Raw genomic sequence first — 18,746 nt, 5'->3', positions numbered from 1 at the left:
TCAATCTTATGTCACATATATGAGCCTACAGGCCTTACAAATGAAAATCCATTGACACTTTCATATCTGTTGCTGCATTCCCAAATAATTAGCGCTTTGATTCCCATGAAAATTGTCTGTTAAGTGCTTTTGGTGTCATATAGCACTTAATAAGCCTCTTACTCCTGAGGTTGATTCCCCACCCCACACCAATCTTTTTAGCGTGATTGATAGCTCACTGTAGGACATCAGGCAAGGAAATCAGACAGTGAGCTATCAATCAAGCTAAAGGGACTGGGAAACAACCTCCGGAGGCAAAGACTAATTAAGTGCTATGCCAAGAGTAAAACACTCATTTACATTGGATAGAAACCACTAATTTCTTGGGAATGTAGCAACACATTAAAATGGAAATAAATCAATACTTACATTTTTCAAAACCTGGATGCCCATATGCTTGACTTGGGGGAAGGGTTGATTTTACTGACAGATTCTCTTTAAAGTGACTGGTCCATGATCAACATATCATCACTTACTTGCTCATAGTATAGGCATCGATCCCAGAATAAAAGTCCTGAGCCTAGCCATCCAAGCAAGGAGACAGCCACTCGTGCACACTGTGTACCCACCAAATATCCAAGGGACTGACAGACAGAAAAGCAAATGTCCTCGGCCATGTCCTTCAGTCCCACAGAGCAGTAAGGCATCCAGTACAATCTCCATTCACCGATACAATTTTAAGGAAATCTAAAAAAGCTTTAAAGTACAATGACTAGACTGTGGTGCCTTCTGGTTTTCTCCTGTCATTTTGTCACCCTACAGTTGTAAGCATAATCAAATCATTGTACAAACAAGCAATTTTTATTAATAAAGAAAATTTGGGGTGAAGCTTATTGGTGGTGGACAGGTGGGTTAAAGTCCTAACTATAGTAGGATCTTAGTCCACATTACATTCTACTAGGCTTGTGTGTTAAAGATCAATCATATTGTAATTAATGCAAAAAAATATATATATATAAAAATGACACATGAAAGTGACGAAGCATGACCTACCACCAGAACGATGCCTTTTGCCATGTGGTATTCGGTGGACTGTTAAGATGTACCCATCATCAGTGACCACCTCATATTCCTCACTGGGATATCCTCGGTAGCTGATTAGTTCGGTCTACACATATAAAGTAATAGATAATATAACATTTTCAGATTATTATTGAAGGAATCAGGAAAATGCTTAAAGTCTGAGAGAGAAAATTGGGGAGCTTAAACAAGATGGAGATATGTGAAGTGCTGCTATATATAAACACACACACACACACACACACACACACACACACACACACACAAATACAGTCTGCAGTTGTGCCATACTCCTTCTGGTTTTGGATGATGAACAGTGAACCATGATATCAGAGCTTGGGCTATTTTTGTTAAAACCTAATCCTGTTTTAGTCTTCTCCATAACTTCATCCCTGACCTGTCTGGTGTGTTCCTTGATTATCATGAATCTGTTTGATTCCAATGTTCTCAAACAAACCTCTGAGGCCTCAGGTGGACTCAGTTTACTAAATAGGTGACTTCAGGAGGCAACTGGTCACTCAGGATTTTATTTAGGGGTATTAGACTACAGGGGTCTGAATATAAATGCACGTCACAGTTTTCAGATGTATATTTAAAAAAAAAAAAAACAAAAACATATTTCTTTTGCACGTCACAAATTTTTTCTATCAAGTGTTGATATATCACATAAAACCCCAATAAATTAGATTTAAGATTGTGGGTATAACGTGAAATAAATGTGGAAAAGTTCACGGGACATGAATACTTTTTAAAACAACTTTTTCACCTGGAAACAAACTGAAAATGCACTGCAAAAGCTAACCATAAAGATGAACAAAATGCACAGTTATGTGAAAACAAAATTGTTTTGCACATGTTCCATATTATGTCATGTTTTTCAACTGTTGCAGGGCTTGTAAACCCTGAAATGGTAAAAAAAAAAAAAAAAAAAAAAAGAGGAGACCATCTTTTTTTGAGTGGCTTCAGCCAGGAATCTGCCAATTCACTAAAAATGGCAGTAGAGAGTAAAAAAAACAAAAACAAAAAAAAAAAAAAACGCTGGTGTCGCGGCACCTTAAAGGGAATTTGTGAGGTAATTTTCTAGTACAAAACTAAAAGGTGACCTGGAATAGGGCTTGTGCAGCCCTTTCAGGATCAGTAAATTTTATTGCTCTACCTTCTCCGGTTATCTTGCTTTTGTGTTGCGTGCTGGCTATTCAAGCATATGTAAATGCAAACTGAGTATGCACACTGCTTCCCACGCCCACCTCAGCATTTTTAATAAATGACAGTGAAGATTTTTACTTTCATTGATGCCAGCATGGGAGAGGTGAGCGTGGGGTCAGTGCAAAATCAGTTTGGATTTACATCTGTTTCACTAGCTGGTGCGCAACACTGAACTCTCTGGGGCGTACAGCAAGATAACATGATAAGGCAGAGCAGTAAAAAACTTACTTACTGATCTTGAAAGGGCTGCCCAAGCCCTATTCCGGGATATGATTAGATTTGTGCTAGAAAATCACCGACAGATTTCCTTTAAGAAAACGACTGTCAGCATTTTTCTAAAAAAGGACTGTCCAGGGGTAAATCTCATTCAGCATAGCCTTAGGGGAGGGGTTTCTTTTTGGAGGTGAAACATTTTTTGGAGACTTTCAGAAGAGGTTTTTCCTGAAGTGTTTTGGCAGCCATTTAATTGGACAATGCCTAGCGCAGACTGGATTCTATCAAGGTGTGATGAAATGCGACAACCTCTTTAGTAAAACACAATTGCTCTAAAAACTCCTCATATTAACAGCAAAGCGGATTAGTTTTCCAAAGTAGGTAGTTTTCCAAATGTGATTTTGAAACGGACCCACTTAAAAAAAAAAAAAAAAAAAAAAAAAAAAAAAAAGACCCCTCAAAAAACTAGGGAACAAATGATTTAATGATTTACTACAATTAGTAGGAAATACTCTACCCTTGGCAGCAAATAATTTAGTAAGTAGGGGGAGGCGCATTATCATCATCCTAAAAGCTGCTTTCACACATCCGGTTTTTGCAGTGCGGCTCAAAAACCTATGCAACGGATGCGGCGAAAAAAAACGATCCGTTGCATAAGTTTTTCCATGCGGCACATCCGTTTTTGACGGATGCGGCTTGATACTGAGCATGCGCAAATTGTAAATTGCGCCGCATCGCCGCGATGCGTTTTTTTTTGCCGCACCAAAAAACGTGCCAGGCAACGTTCCATCCAGCCGCCACATGGGCTAAATATGCCGCATCCGGCAAAAACCGGACGCAACACAAGGCCATGCGGCACAATACTGCACTAATGCAAGTCTATGCGGAAAAAAACGCAACTGGCGGCAAAAAAACTGTTGTGTTTTTTCGGCAAAGCGCCGTATTGTGCCGCTCAGCAAAAACCAGATGTGTGAAAGCAGCCTAAACTAGTGGTGTAGTGTTATATGCAGCTACATGCGCTTGCATGTGACAAGTATAAATGAGGACACTATGATGTCACTTGTACTCGGGGAATTTTCTGACAAAATGGAGCAATCGATCAGTGACAGTAACAAGTTAATTCTTGGGTGTTAAAAAGCTTCAGAATTTTTTTTTTTATTAAAAGTAACTTACCACATTCATATAAGCTTCAGGGTCAGGAGCATAAGTAACGCATTGATCTTCGTTATGGTGGACCAACATTTGGCTGGAACATCCAGATATCAAAATGGTCACTACACACCACAGCCACATTCTTGGACTTTCAAGAGAAAAATAAAATAAAAAAAAAAAAATAAAAAAATAACACTTAAGTGTACAAAGTAAATTCTTACATGACCATATGTTAAAAGAAATATGAACATTTCAGTTCTTTTGAAAGAAAATACCAATTAAAAACTTTAGTAAAATACTGCATACTGAATTTTAGCTCACAAAACTATATAATGATCGGCTCAGCGACTGCGGTGTCTTCTCATATTGAGATGAAGAAAACAGAATATCAAACTATAAAAAAAATTCATAAAAGTTAAAGCAAAGATGTATATGCAATGTAAGACTGAATAGTAGACTGGGAAATAGTTCATTGGAGCCAAGTACATAAAAAGTGAAGAAACAGTCTACAGTAGGGTATAGGGTAGAGATAGCAAAATGTAGAGCACAAAGTATAATCAATAAAACAGGACAGGATGGAAAATCCGATGAGGAGATAACATACCGGCGTTCAGGGATCTTGCACACACCCAGGTCCGAGCAGTACAGCGCTACCAGGAGCTATACATGATATCAGCAAACACAAGGTGTCACAATACATTCTGCAAAGTTTGCAGTCTACTTTTCACCAGTGGAGCAGAGGCGTGCCAGGAGAGGATGGAGGAGAGTTTAGCCATTGCCCACTAGCTGGAATATGCTGCATGGGTACAATTACCTCTCAAAGATTGACCACAACATATTTTCAACCCATTCAATTCTATTGCATAAACTCATGGAAATAAATAATTCCCTGCACACATTTTCTCTGTAGCTATATTTATTTATTTAACTCACTAATATAGCATTATTAATTCCACAGCGCTATACATTGTGAGCCCCAAATGGGGACAGTGATGATCACATCTGTAAAGTCCCTATCAGTATGTGTATGAAGTGTGGGAGGAAACCAGAGTACCCGGAGGAAACCCACACAAACAGGGGGAGAACATACAAGGTCCTTGCAGATGATGTCCTTGGTGGGATTTTAACCAGCTCTGCAAAGCGGCTAACCACTGAGCCACCATTCCCCTATGTGTAACTATGCCCCATATGGAATGAAGCTACAACATATGTGGTCACCACTAGTATCCACTGCAGTATTTTCGGTGTATACACATTGATGCCACACACTGCACAAGTAATTCCCTTACCATACATATACCACAAAAGAAAGTCAGCTATAACAGACGGGATCAGAGAGAAGTCAGTTTCAGGATTGTTCAGACCTCTACATACCATGGTCAATAGCATTAGCAACATCCAATTTGTTAGACAGACACGGAGCCTAATAGGCAAAATGTAAAGCAGAACCAATGTTAAATAAATAAACATCAACGTTGTTCCAAGAAAAAAAAAAATAGTTTCTTAAAAAACAAAAATCCTTAAGTATAAGGATTGACAAATTGGTGTTGTTGCATCCGTAACAACCTGAACTAAAACATTACCGCGTGTTCCAGCTGCACAGAAAACACATAATATTATTATTATTATTATTATTATTATTATTATTATTATTAATAATAATAATAATTCTAAAATACATTTGGGCTCTCAAAATATGGTGATACAAGAAAAAAAAAAATTAAATGTTTTAGCGCAAAAGAAGTAAAATATAGAATATAACTTTACCACCATAACTGTGCTAACAGAAAAAAAAGGTAATTTATAATGAACAGTTATGATATTTTAATTAGATGCCACTAAATACAACGTGTCCTCTAAAAAATTAAGTCAGAATAATTCAGTGTCGGGAAAGAAGAAGAAGGAAAAAAAAAAAAAAAAAAAAAAAAAAAAGAAGAAGGATATAGCAAAAGTAAAAACAATAAATGAAATTGTAGCTTCCGAAAAGTACAAATTGGTTAAAAATAAGTGACTAGGCGTAGCTGATGTATACTGGAAGATAAAGAGTACATGTTATCAGGAATTTATTTTATTTATTTATTTTTTTTTAAATCCTAGGCTGTAGAAAAAAAAAAAAAAATTAAAAAGACTATCTTCTGAATGGAACAGATTTCCAGCCACACATACTGTATATCACCAACAAACCTGATTCATGTGAACATATTTTTTGCAGCCGTTGTCACAAAGCACTGAACTGCGTGTATTGGACAAGTGTTTTTATAAGATTTAGAGACAGTGATAGAAAATCAAGGCAAAGTGCAACATAAATAGCAACAATACCACCATAAAGTAACAATCACAGGAACAACCAGTCTTAAGGGCACTTTACACACAGCGACGTCACTAGCGATGTCGCTGGTGAAAGCACCCGCCCCCGTCGGTTGTGTGTCACGGGCAAATCGCTGCCCGTGGCGCACAACATCGCAAACACTCGTCACACTATACTTACCTGCCTAGCGACGTCACTAAGCGGCCGCCCAATAGAAGCGGAGGGGCGGAGATGAGCGTGCGGAACATCCCGCCCACCTCCTTCCCTCCTCATTGCGGGCGGCCGCAGGTACGGTGATGTTCCTCGTTTCTGCGGTGTCACATATAGCGATGTGTGCTGCTGCAAGAACGACGAACAACATTGTACCTGCAGCAGCAACGATATTTGAGATTAGAACGACGTGTCAACGATATGGTTAGTATTTTTGATGTTAACGGTCGTTCCTGCGCTTCACACGCAACGACGTCGCTAACGAGGCCGGATGTGCGTCACGAATTCAGTGACCCCAACGACATCTCGTTAGCGATGTCGTTGCGTGTAAAGCCCCCTTTAGAAGCGTGTTTTGCTAATCCTTCACCTGGGGATAGCTATGTCTTCAAACCCAGCTACTGAAATTAAATTAGAAATGCCAGTTTTACACATTCACATGTGATGTCTCAAAACTTCCAGGCAGTAGAAACAGACTCCGGCACAACTGCAGGAGTCTACCACAAAGGACAGGACAGGACTGAACCTACTGCGCATGCGCTAATCCCACCTCGTCTGTTAGGAGCATTGCCGTTTAATGTAATTCTTCTACCCTCCATAATATGTATTCTAAAGTGTATCAAACTAAAACTACTTACTATTGTCCCTGAAGCAGCCCGTCCTGAAAAATATAAGTAAATATTCAGAATAAAACATTGCAGTACAAAGGTTATGCTGTTCCAGTCGACGGGAAATTGAACCAATCACACTTCATAATTATACACCAATTAGGCCATAAACAATTCAATAAAAAGACGAGGAAATACCATAACAATCATGAAGTTCATCCAGGAGCCAAAATGCGTCAGAGATACTAGAATATCATAAAGCAATAATACATATGTAGGATGATTTCTCAGCCATCTCGTGATCATTCAAAGAAGGTCAAGGTCATAATATACATTCATCAATCACATCATACCCAAATATTGTGTATGTCCCCCTCTTGCTGCCAAAACAGCTGTGACCTGTCAAGGCACAAACTCCACAAGGACTCTGAAGGTGTTCTGCGGCATTTTGCTCCAAGAAATTAGCAACATATTCAGGTGTTAAAAGTTTCAAGATGAGGCCTTTATAGATCCAACTTGTTTTTCCCAGCACATGCCATGAAGTCTAGATTGAAAGGGGTAGCTGGCAAACTCAACTTTAGTGACCAGTGTCAGGCAGCTGCTGCTAAGGCAAATAAAACAATGGGATCTATTAAAAGAGGCATAGATGCTCCTGACAAGAACATAGTTGAATGCCAGGGCCAATGATTTCGAAGCAGATGTTAGCCAAGGTCACAACACCGCTTCCTTAGCTTGACATTTTCCCCAAAGTCCTTCTAGTTGCACAATGGGCTTTAAGCTATGTGCGCACTTTGCGTCAAGGTAGTTGCAGTTCAAAAAGCATCCTCTGGCAGAAAGGACAATGCTTTTGGCTTTAAAAATGCATGTAAAATGCAAAGAAAGTAGCCTATGCGCACCTTGCGGTTTTCATGAGTTTTAGTGCTTTTTCGGTGCTTTTAGAAACGCTGCAGTTTTGTATTAAATTGAATGGATGGGAAACGCAGCCAAAATGGCAAAAACAATTGACATGTAGCTTCTTTAAACGCTGAGTTTTTGCCCAAATTTATGCAAATTAAACGCAGCATTTTGAACAGCAAAGTGCGCACAAGAAGGCTCAATGTCCCATTGACTTTGCTTGAAAAGCGTAACGCAAGCATTTTGGCATGAAAACGCTGCAGTTGAAAAAGCAGTGGAAAAGCAGGTAAAAAAGCAAAGTGCGCACATAGCCTAATAAACCTGGCCACTTCTTCCATTGCTCCATGGCCACGTATCTAATGCTAAAGTGCCCATTGTGGCTGCTTTTGGTGGTGGAAATATCAGATATGCTTTTTTCAGCCCCCACATAGAGCAAGTCATCTATCCAACACAATTTGACATAAAAGTTCCTCGAGGTCCATGTGCTTACCCAAAGTTTTCCTGCTTTCGACAACCCAACATCAAGAACTGATTGTTCACTTGCTGTGTGATATAACGTACCAATTCACAAGCACCACAGGTAGTCGGCATTATTTACTTCTTAGTATCAATTCGGATTTAAATGTTGTGGCTAATCGCTGTGTATACATCTTGTGCTTCCCATCACATATTGTACACTCATGTGGGAAAGCAGGACCTCCGAGCATAGTAGAAACGGTATATAACCGCAAACTAAAACACCATATGCATTGTACAGAGATACATAACCATATCTAAACATTTTAAAAAGGGACAACATAACACATTTTAGTTAAATTACATTTTATTACAGTCCAATTCCAGCCCTGGAGCATAGAACACACATGAAAAACACAACTTCTGTTTAGAAGAATAAACCATATAATATCTAAAAATACATCACAGGGTTAAATTCATAGACAATACAGACATTGGTAAAGGCATAGACAACTCAAAAAAAAAAAAAAGTGATCTGCATGAGACAATGTAATACCAAAAAACTGAAAGATGAAGACCTGTCATTTCATCAGCAAAGTGTATGTAATTGAAAGGAATCAAATTTATTTTTTTTAACATGGATATTGTTTTACAAAACAGCTTCAGTTATTCTGAAGTGCCCCACATGTGCCACTGCTTCATTTATTCTCAATACTTTAAAATGGTAATTATAACCCTTTAATTTTAAAATGCAATACCCCTCCTAACCACATGGTGCGCTGTTAGAATCTAGAGCACAATAATCTGAGCAGGTATTTTTTTTTTGCCCTCTTGTGGTAGAAATGCGTACTACAGTAATCTGAAAACCAGATAGGTCATTGTGAAACTTTATTTTATTGGGACAGAACATAAGGCCTAATTTACACATCAGTGCATGTAGACACATTTTATGAGGCTATTCAGTATGTTTTTGCTTTTTTTCCCCCAAACTGATAGAAAAGAAGTTAACTTGTTAAGTTAAAACTAATTTTGTATACCTTATGGACAAGATGATAGATCAGTGAAAACAAGAAAAAAATTAACAGTATCAATAGAGTTCGAGAATCTGTCCAGAGTTCATGTATTAGCTGCTTAAGAAAGCTTACATTTCTTTTTTGTTTTTGCTAGAAAAGCCCCTCAAAAAACTGCCATAAACAGATTTTATAACTTAATTTTACAAAATAAGGTGTATACTGCAAATATTCTTTGCAGATGCGGTAACTGGAGATGAGCGAACCTTTGGAGGTTTGGTTTGGTGGAAACAGTCGAATCTTCGATAAGGTTCCATTAGTGACCCTGACTTGACCTGAACCTCAATGGAAGTCAGTAATTGGTCCTTTCGTGGCTTAACCCATATGCAGCCAGCCATAAGCATAACACTTCCGGGGGTGTACACACTACATCTGATCACGCTGATTTTACCCCCAGTGTGAGCCCATCAAACACTGTACGTGGCTCACGCAGCGCTGAGCATCACTCATACCCACGCACAGCGCTGCTCACTTGAATGGTTTCCACTTGTAACTCACTCAAACTTCAAACCCAAACTTTGAGTTTTTTTGGAAGTCTGCTTCCGAACCCGAACATCGAAACTTAGGTTCGCTCATTTTTAGTGGTAACAACACAGATTTCTGTTCCAGTCTAGAACCAATATATCAAAAAAGTTATATATAAAATAGAGCTCTTTGTAAAATGTTTTTCACATTATTGCTGTTGGTTAAAGCTTTGTTAGATACTGTCCAAACTGCCGAGTTATGATTTCAGACCATTGAGTATATTTACACATTTCCTGAGTATTTTTAAGTTACTGAAAAATACATGTGATATTTAGTGGATCCTTTTTATATTTAACCTAACGTTAATAAACGCATGGAAAATTTTAGATGTTTACAAGAAAAAGAACAAGCAATCACAATAACTGAATCATCAAGAGGTTCTCCACCTAAAACGACCTAAACAACAAATCGAAAATTATTTTCTTTAAAAAGTGGGAAAAATACTATTAGGACTGGATTACTCAGACAAAAAAAATGGACGGCTTAAGATGCACCAAATTAATCACTAAATTTATTGCATCTTTCAGCTGTCACCACAACATGGGCAGCGCAGAAGAACTACTTTCTAGTTTATTGTATTCCGGCTCGGTGTCTCTACACCTCTGGATCTGCCAGGCCGGGACTCAAGTACATTAATCCTGTGATTTATTCTACTCTTGTAGCAGAAATGATGATGAATTTTTGGTCACGCTCGGCTTTTTCCCTCCCGGCTAAAAAGCATCAAATTTTCAAGGAGTTGGTGGAGTGGTCAGGTGGAGGAAAGCACCAACATTTTTGTGAAACCACTTTGATGCATCAGGACTTCTGTTCTTACTAGGTTACTCAGTATTTAACAGATCAAAAGAACCATCCTTAGGGTACGCTCACACGAGCTTTGAAATCGGACGACTGCAATGCGATAAAATCTCGCATTGCACTCTGACCAATGTTAGTCAATGAGGGCGAGCAGTTGGTCAGGTTTTCACGCATCCAGATTCTGGATGCGAGAAAAGTAGCAGCATGCTGCGTATTTTCTACGAGAGCCGCATCACTCGCACCCATTAAAGTGAATGGGTGCGAGAGATTCATCGGACTGCACTCTGATGTTATCACAGTGCAGTGCGATATACGCACAGGCTGACAATAGAGGAGATGGGGGGGGATTAACCCCTCCCTCGCAACGCTCGCAGCAGAGCCTGAGCCGGGGCTCATTAGCATATCACATCCGATGCTCTTGCATCGGATGCCATACGCTCGTGTAAGTCCAGCCTTACACGCAATATGGGAGGTAGAAGACAAGGCTGAAGCCCCCTTACTTTTACTGACATATGCAATTGTTTCATAAACATGGCCTTTGGCCTATATTATATTTCCAATCTCGGTTGTATTGCCAGTTCTACCAAGCAGGGCCAAAGTTGTTTCATGGCGTATTCCCAATCCAAACATACTGGAAACTGTAAAAGTCTGGCACCAGCGAGGCAGTAGCTGTAGATACACCCGCATTAACTATGCTCCCATTTATGGCATAGAATAAACAAACCCTCATTCTAAAAGAAAAGATTTCCCCCATTGGTGCTTTATAAGATGCCACTGGTTTCTCACTTGCTGATCCATATTTGAGATAGAAGAGACCCCGAGCATACTAATAATAATATACCACAAAAATCAAATTTAAAAGCAGAGAAGCAAAACCTCTAGAACAGACACAAACAAACCAAACAAACGTATATACATATAACAAACTTTTCTTCATGTAAAATTCAAAATTATGAATTCTAAATGAATTCTAAAAAATGAAATTTGAAAAATGTATTGCCCGGAATACGTTGTTTATTTGGTAAAAGCCACAGATACGGGCAATTGGATTTAAGGTGTTATTTCGTTTGGACACTACAGAGTGTCACTGCGAGTTCCCTGACAAGTGATACTGCTGGGAGCACTGGAACCAGTGTGTAATTGCAGTAATACTATTCGAGTATGTGCCCACGATCGGGGCATGCTATATGTCCATTACTGCGGGGCCGTGAGTGTTCTCCTCAGGGGACCGCAGCTGCCCGTGCCCTCGATCAGGGTTCAGGCCATTGCGGTTTCTCTCGCTGTTCTCCCTGCAGAGAACACTCACGGCTATGCAGCAATAAATTGACATGCTGTGGTTTGGGAAGCGCACTGCATGTCACTTTATGCTGCGGGAAAAACAAGCACAGTGGGAATGGGAGTTTGAGAAATCGCATCCACTGTGCTTGTACTGTACAACGCAGTGTTTTGTAAGCAGCTAAAACAAGCCGCGTACGAAACGCTGTAAACCCTGATCATGGGCACGCAGCCTAACACTGTTTATTGAGATCATTGGCCACCTATTCTCTCAACAGAAGCCTGTGACCTGACAGATGAAATGTGCTAGACTGCTTTAATCTAGAGGCTAATCATGGGGTCTTTGACAGACAACCCATGTAAGGAAACCATGACAGTCAAAGTGCTGGATGTAATACTAGCAAAAATAATCATGCAGAAATATTACTTAGTAAGAAATAGAAAGTCAATGGCCCCGATTCCTCAAAGTATTCAATATAGAAAACTAGCGGAAAAGGCTTTGCAAAGTTGCAAAATCTTGCACAAAGGGAGGCTGAGCAAAAATTTTGTACAAAGGGAGGCTGGGCAAAAATTTTGCATTTGATGAAGTGGATGGAGGTGGGTCATGACGGAGCATGGAGACCCCCGCTCGGCAAAGTCATGATGAGCTACAGCATTCCTTATGCCACAAATCTCACTCAAGTCACTGAATGCAGTAAGATTTCTGGCAAGGCGCACGGAGGCAAACGGCACCTTACATCTTTGATTCATTAAGAAGAATGTGCTTCTTAATGAATCAGGTGCTTCTGCCTCCCCCCTCATCAAGATCAGAACAAAATGCCGGTATTGATGAATTGGGGCCTTTATCTGTGTTTATCGATATGGAAAATCTCTGTATGTGGTCAAGCACCTTTGCATAATATATTTTATGGCTACAACTTAAATAAAGTTTTCGCCCAGTAGTCAATTAAGCACCATTTTTCTTCTTTGCATTCTTCAGATACAGTACATGACACGTTCAGGAAAACTTCTTCAGCAGCTGAAGGATTTCATTGTACATTCGCTCCGGAGCATCCAGGCCCCAGATAAAATCCAGATGTTCCCAGTCTGGAATCTCTTTGTGGTAAACCAAGTTACGGACTTGAGTAAGTAGTAGCGCCATGTCCTTACGATCGGCCAACCAGTCATTGCCTCCACTCCATAAAGCTGTGGGAATGTCCATGTCCTTCACCGTGTAAAAGGGGGGTGCAGTCTAGAAGACAGAAATCCACAAGAAACAGTTACAATTTAGTAAAAAAAAAAAAAAAAAAAAAAAAAAGGACAATATCATTGTCCATAGTGATTATCATAATACTGCTGTCATGTACAGTGCAGTATAAAAGAAGGCGTCTGACATATACCTGCGGGCATCCTCTAGTAATGACTGATTACCTGATTGTAATGAAGAATATTGCCCTTTACACCATAGTCAAATGCCTTAAGTTCACCACATTTCACAGCCTAAAAAATAAAAGAGAAAAACGGCAATTAGTTTGGATTCAAAGTCCAATCAATATTTTAGTGGAAAGCTGCCCTTTAACTCAAAGCATCTAGTGTCTTGTTAGAATTAGATATTATATACACACATACAGTTGAAACAAGAAGTTTACATACACTAAGACACATATGCATGTTTTTCCTCACAATCTGAAATGAAAATCAGAAAAAAACCTTTCCTGTTTTAGATCAATTAGGAACGAAAATTATTTATATTTGCCAAATGTTAGCATAATGAGAGAGTGTGAGAATATTTTAAGGTACTATTTTTATTACTTTCTGCAAAGTAAAAAGTTTACACAAATTAAGAGTATTACCGTATGCCTTTAAACAATATGGGACCACCCATATGATGATGTCATGTCTTTGGAAGCTTCTGATAGGTTTATTGGTAACATCTGAGCTAATTAGAGACACACCTGTGGATGTATTTTAATGCACACCTGAAACACACTGCGTCTTTGTGGAACATTAAGGCTATGTGCGCATTTACCGGATTTTGCCGCGGATTTTTCGCGGATTTGCTGCAGAAAATGTTCATAACAGCTCTGCAGTGAATCACCAGCAAATCCTATGGAGAAAAAAAATCCTGTGCGCACTGGGCGGAATTTGACAGCTGCATGTTTTGCTGCGGGAATCCCGCAGCAAAAACAAGTGCATGTCACTTCTTTTCCGCACATCGCTGCGGGATTTCACTCCATTGACTCAATGTTAATCATGAAATCCCGCAGGGAATAACGCAGGCAGCAAATTCTGTGCGGTTCACTGCGTTTTCCTGCGTTATTCCCTGCGGTATTTCGCGGTTTACCTCCGGTAATGTGCATCGCTTGTCTGCGGTTTTGCAGGGAAGTGATGTCATTACAGGAAGAGGAAGCCGTGCAGAGTAAACACACACACTACACAGATCACAGACACACACACACACATCACAGACACACACACATCACAGACACACACACATCACAGACACACACACATCACAGACACACACACATCACAGACACACACACATCACAGACACACACACACATCACAGACATAGAACACATAGACACAGACACATAGAACACACATAGAAAGAAAACGGAAATATAGGAAAAAAAAAAAGAACGTGGGCTCCGCTGCATATTTACCGTCCAGCCGAGGTAAGCACACAGCGGCGGCCCGGTATTCTCAGGCTGGGGAGGGAGAGGGGCAGGGGTAATGTCCCCCGCCTCACTCCACCTCCCGCAGCCGAGAATATCAGCCGCAGCTGCCCCGGCACTGTCGCATGCAATATGCGGCAGCGCCGGTGTGTCCTCGGCTCTTCTTGCCACCGTGTAGCAGTAGTGGCAAGGTAATACAAGGGGTTAATGTTGGTGGGGGACCACCGCCATTAACCCCAGGCTTGATCATGGCAGCGTCTATGTGACAGCTGACATGATCAACCCGTAAGTAAAGTGAAAAAACACAGACACCAAAAATCCTTTATTTTAAATAAAACCAACAAGCCTCGTTCACCATTTTATTAACCCCCCCAAACAAAGCTCCGGCATAATCCACAGGGTCCTGCATAATCCACAGCTCCGGCTCCTGCGTCCTGCACTGCTGACATCCAGCCGCGACTGTCACAGACACAGGCTGAATGCAGCAGACAGCAGAGGTAATTACCGGTCATTTCCCACGGCCGGTAATGTGAACTCACTGCCGACTGTGGGAAATGCAGCGATCTGTCCTCTATCTATCCCTCTATCTGTCTGTCTGTCTGTCTGTCTGTCTGTCTGTCTGTCTGTCTGTCTGTCTGTCTGTCTGTCTGTCTGTCTGTCTGTCTGTCTGTCTGTCTGTCTGTCTGTCTGTCTGTCTATCTATCCCTCTATCTATTCTTCTGTCTATCTACTATCAGAATTAAATGTATTTTTTTTTTTTTTTTTCCTTCAATGTGCTTTATTGCATTGAATGCAATAAAGCACATCCCAACCCGCCCGCGGCAAAACCGCGGCAATACCGCGAATAATACCGCGGTAAAACCGCGGCAAACCGCATGCGGTTTTCGGGTGCGGTTTCCCGCGGTTTTTTACCGCGGGTGCGGTAATCTTTGAGAGCATGCGGAATTCTCTCAAGGAAATTTCATTTCCCAGTGCGCACAGAGCCTAAAAGGGAAAGTCAAAAGAAATCAGCCAAGATCTTAGGAAGAAAATTGTGGACTTGCACAAGTCTGCTTTACCCTTCAGTGCAATATCCAGATACCTGAAGGTGCCTCGTTCATCTGTACTAACAATTATACGCAAGAACAAACAAGATGAGAATGTCCAGCTATCATACCATTCAGGAAGGAGACGGGTTCTGTGTACCAGAGATGAATGTGTTTTGGTCAGACATGTGCATATCAACCAAAGAACAAAAGCAAAAAACTTTGTTAAGATGCTGGCAGAAACTGGTAAGATTGTGTCATCCACAGTGAAACGAGTACTATATCAACATGAGCTGGAAGGCCAGTCTGCCAGGAAGCAGCCATTATTCCAAAAGAAACATTAAGAAGACCTTAATTTTTAGAGACATGTCCTGTGGTCTGACAAAACTAAAATGGAAATGTTTGGCCACAATGACCATCGTTCTGTTTGGAGGAAAAAATGGAGACGCTTGGAAGCCTAAAAACACCATCCCAACTGTTAAACACGGGGGTGGCAGCATCATGTTGTGGGGTTGTTTTGCTGCAGGATGAACTGGTGCACTTCACAAAATAGATGGCATCATGAGGACAGAAGATTATGTGCAATACTGAAGCAACATCTCAAGACATCAGCCAGGAACTTAAAGCTTGGGCATAAATGGGTCTTCCAAATAGCCAATGACCCAAAGCATACTGCCAAATTGATTACAAAGTAACTTAAGGATAAAAGTCAATGTTTTGGAGTGGCCATCACAAAGCTCTGATCTCAAAGTTATTGAAAATGTATGGGCAAAGCTGAAGAGGCCGGTGCGAGCAAGGCGACCTACAAACATGGCTCTGTTACACCAGTTCTTTCATGAGGAATGAGCCCAAATTCCTACTAACTATTGTGAGACGCTTGTGGAAGGATATCGAAAACATTTGACCCACGTCATACAGCTTAAGAACAATGCTACCAAATGCTAATAAAATGTATGTAAACTTTTGACTTTACAGAAAGTAATAAAAAAATGCCTTAAAACGTTCCCGCTTTCTCATTATTCTGGCATTTGGCAAAAATAAATAATTTTGGTTCCTAAATGACCTAAAACGGTAAAGGTTTATTCTGATTTTATGTCAGATAGTGAGAAAACATGAAGATGCATCTTTGTAGAGTGCGGAGGGAAAAACATATAGATGTGTCTTTTTAGATAGTGTATGTAAACTTCTGGTTTCATCAGTATTGCACTATGTAGTTTGCGGTCACGTCAGTACATTTTGTATCTTTTATAATTACAGTACGGTTGTTACATCACTAAAAATCAAATAAATTCAAAACTGATCTTTCCGCCCACACACAGACTTACATGGAGAGCGCAGTGTGCTGACACAATTATACTACAGTGTAGTCAGAAAGTATGTCGGGTTCTCCAGATTTTACACGTTTTGTTACATTATCACTTTCTTCTAAATTGGATAATATTCTTTTTTTTTCTAAACAAATCAGGTTTGCTAAAAATTGTGCTCTTAGATCCCAATGCACAGTATTTTGTGAAGCCGTTCATCTCTTCGTTCTGCAGGTCTCTTCTTTCTAATTCACTAAGCACCAAATTATCATTATCTAGTACTTTACAGATACAGTAAAGCTGCAGCCCGGTTATGGTTTCTACAGGCCCGCATGCTTAGATTACACTTTCCCCTTATCCATGCTTTTCTCTCACACTACAGTTAGGCTAAATTCACACTTTGTATACTACGGTCCTTGTACAGACAGAAATCCCACCCTGACCATGGCTGTCTTGATCTGAACTGACAGCTTTTGGTTTCAACAAAGCGTTCTTAAAGAAAAAAATACATACATACATAATATATATAATAAATTATATATATATATATATATATATATATATATATATATATATATATATATATATATATATATATATATATATATATATAATTTGCCTTATTCTGTCTGTCTGTCTGTCTTGCTCCAAAATTGTGTCCTTACGGTGACAAACAGCGGATTGGCCGCTCTCCTCAGCTCCGCCCCCCGCACGGATTGGCCGCTCGCCCAGGCTCCGCCCCCCACACAGATTGGCCTCTTGCCCCGGCCCCCTGCACGCATTGGCAACTCTGCCACGCCCCACCCCCTTACGCATTGCACGCTCGCTCTGGCCCCGCCCCCCGCATTCCCCGGACCGAGGTCCTGCAGCGGCGGAACACACACACACACACACACACACACACACACACACACACACAAGGACACACACACACATCAGATCACACTCACTCTCACACACACACACACACACACACACACACACACACACACACACACACACATCAGACCGCACCCACACACTCGCAACATCCCGTGATATCACTTGCTTCTCGGCGGCGATACTGTGCAGTGACCTTCCAGGACCTGCTGGAGGATCACATGGCCGGAAGCATGTGGTATCTCCGGATGTTGTTATTGTGTGAGCGCGTATGTGCGATATCGTCAGTGTGTGTGTGTGTGTGAGTGTATGCGATCGGATGTGTGTGTTCTGATGTGTGAGTGTATGTGTGTGTGTGTGTGTGTTCTGATGTGTGTGTGAGTGTATGCGATCGGATCTGTGAGTGTCGGCAGAGGAGCACAGCGTGGAGCACGGCTGCTGGGACCGCCCACCGGTGGGCACAGGGAGAAGTGGGGTGTGTGTGTGTGAGTGTATGCGATCAGATGTGTGAGTGTATGCGATCAGATGTGTGAGTGTATGCGATCAGATGTGTGCGTGTATACTGTCTGATGTGTGACTGTGGAGCACGATGGGGGGTGCACAGCATGGGGGATGGAGCACTTTTGGGAGTGCGCAGCATGGGGGATGGAGCACAATGGGGAGTACGCAGCATGGGGGATGGAGCACAATGGGGAGTGTGCAGCATGGGGGATGGAGCACGATGGGGGATGGAGCACGATGGGGGATGGAGCACGATGGGGGGTGCACATCTCCCCCCAAAACACACACACACTGCCACAACACACCACACACACACTGGGAACTACAAACACTGCCCTACACAGACACCCACACACACAGACAACGCCACTCAAACACCGCAGCACACATATATCTATATCTATCTATCTATCTATCTATCTACATATACATATATATATACACATATATATATATATATATATATATATAACAAAAATCATAAATTAACTACACAATGCGTAAATTCTAGAATACCCGATGCGTAGAATCGGGCCACCTTCTAGTATATATATATATATAATTGCCTTATTCTGTCTGTCTGTCTTACTCCAAAATAGTGTCCTTCAG

General features: G+C 40.8%; 2 protein-coding genes across 6 annotated transcripts in view; both read right to left on the bottom strand.

Annotated features, from left to right (window-relative positions):
- LOC142313348 (lysosomal acid lipase/cholesteryl ester hydrolase-like) overlaps positions 1-3,675 on the bottom strand; it is a 44,833-nt gene extending 41,158 nt beyond the window's left edge. For 2 of the 5 annotated variants that reach the window (XM_075352356.1, XM_075352359.1), the window contains exons 1-2: positions 3,652-3,669; positions 1,036-1,147 (exon numbers count right to left, since the gene is read on the bottom strand). In XM_075352356.1, the coding sequence (XP_075208471.1) occupies positions 1,036-1,147; positions 3,652-3,660 (121 nt within the window). In that variant the 5' untranslated portion in view covers positions 3,661-3,669. Of the gene's footprint in view, positions 1-1,032; positions 1,148-3,651 lie in introns of all 5 variants that reach the window. The other 3 variants (XM_075352354.1, XM_075352358.1, XM_075352355.1) reach the window with 3 other exon arrangements.
- Positions 3,676-8,452: 4,777 nt separating this feature from the next.
- The window catches only part of LOC142310909 (lysosomal acid lipase/cholesteryl ester hydrolase-like), a 61,989-nt gene continuing 51,695 nt past the window's right edge, over positions 8,453-18,746 (bottom strand). The window contains exons 9-10 of the mRNA XM_075348736.1: positions 13,179-13,247; positions 8,453-12,999 (exon numbers count right to left, since the gene is read on the bottom strand). Coding sequence (XP_075204851.1) covers positions 12,766-12,999; positions 13,179-13,247 — 303 coding nt within the window. The 3' untranslated portion in view covers positions 8,453-12,765. The remainder of the gene's footprint in view (positions 13,000-13,178; positions 13,248-18,746) is intronic.

The sequence above is a fragment of the Anomaloglossus baeobatrachus genome, chromosome 5, assembly GCF_048569485.1.
Source record: "Anomaloglossus baeobatrachus isolate aAnoBae1 chromosome 5, aAnoBae1.hap1, whole genome shotgun sequence".
Classification (NCBI taxonomy): Eukaryota; Metazoa; Chordata; class Amphibia; order Anura; family Aromobatidae; genus Anomaloglossus; species Anomaloglossus baeobatrachus.
This window is presented reverse-complemented; position numbering and strand designations above follow the sequence as displayed.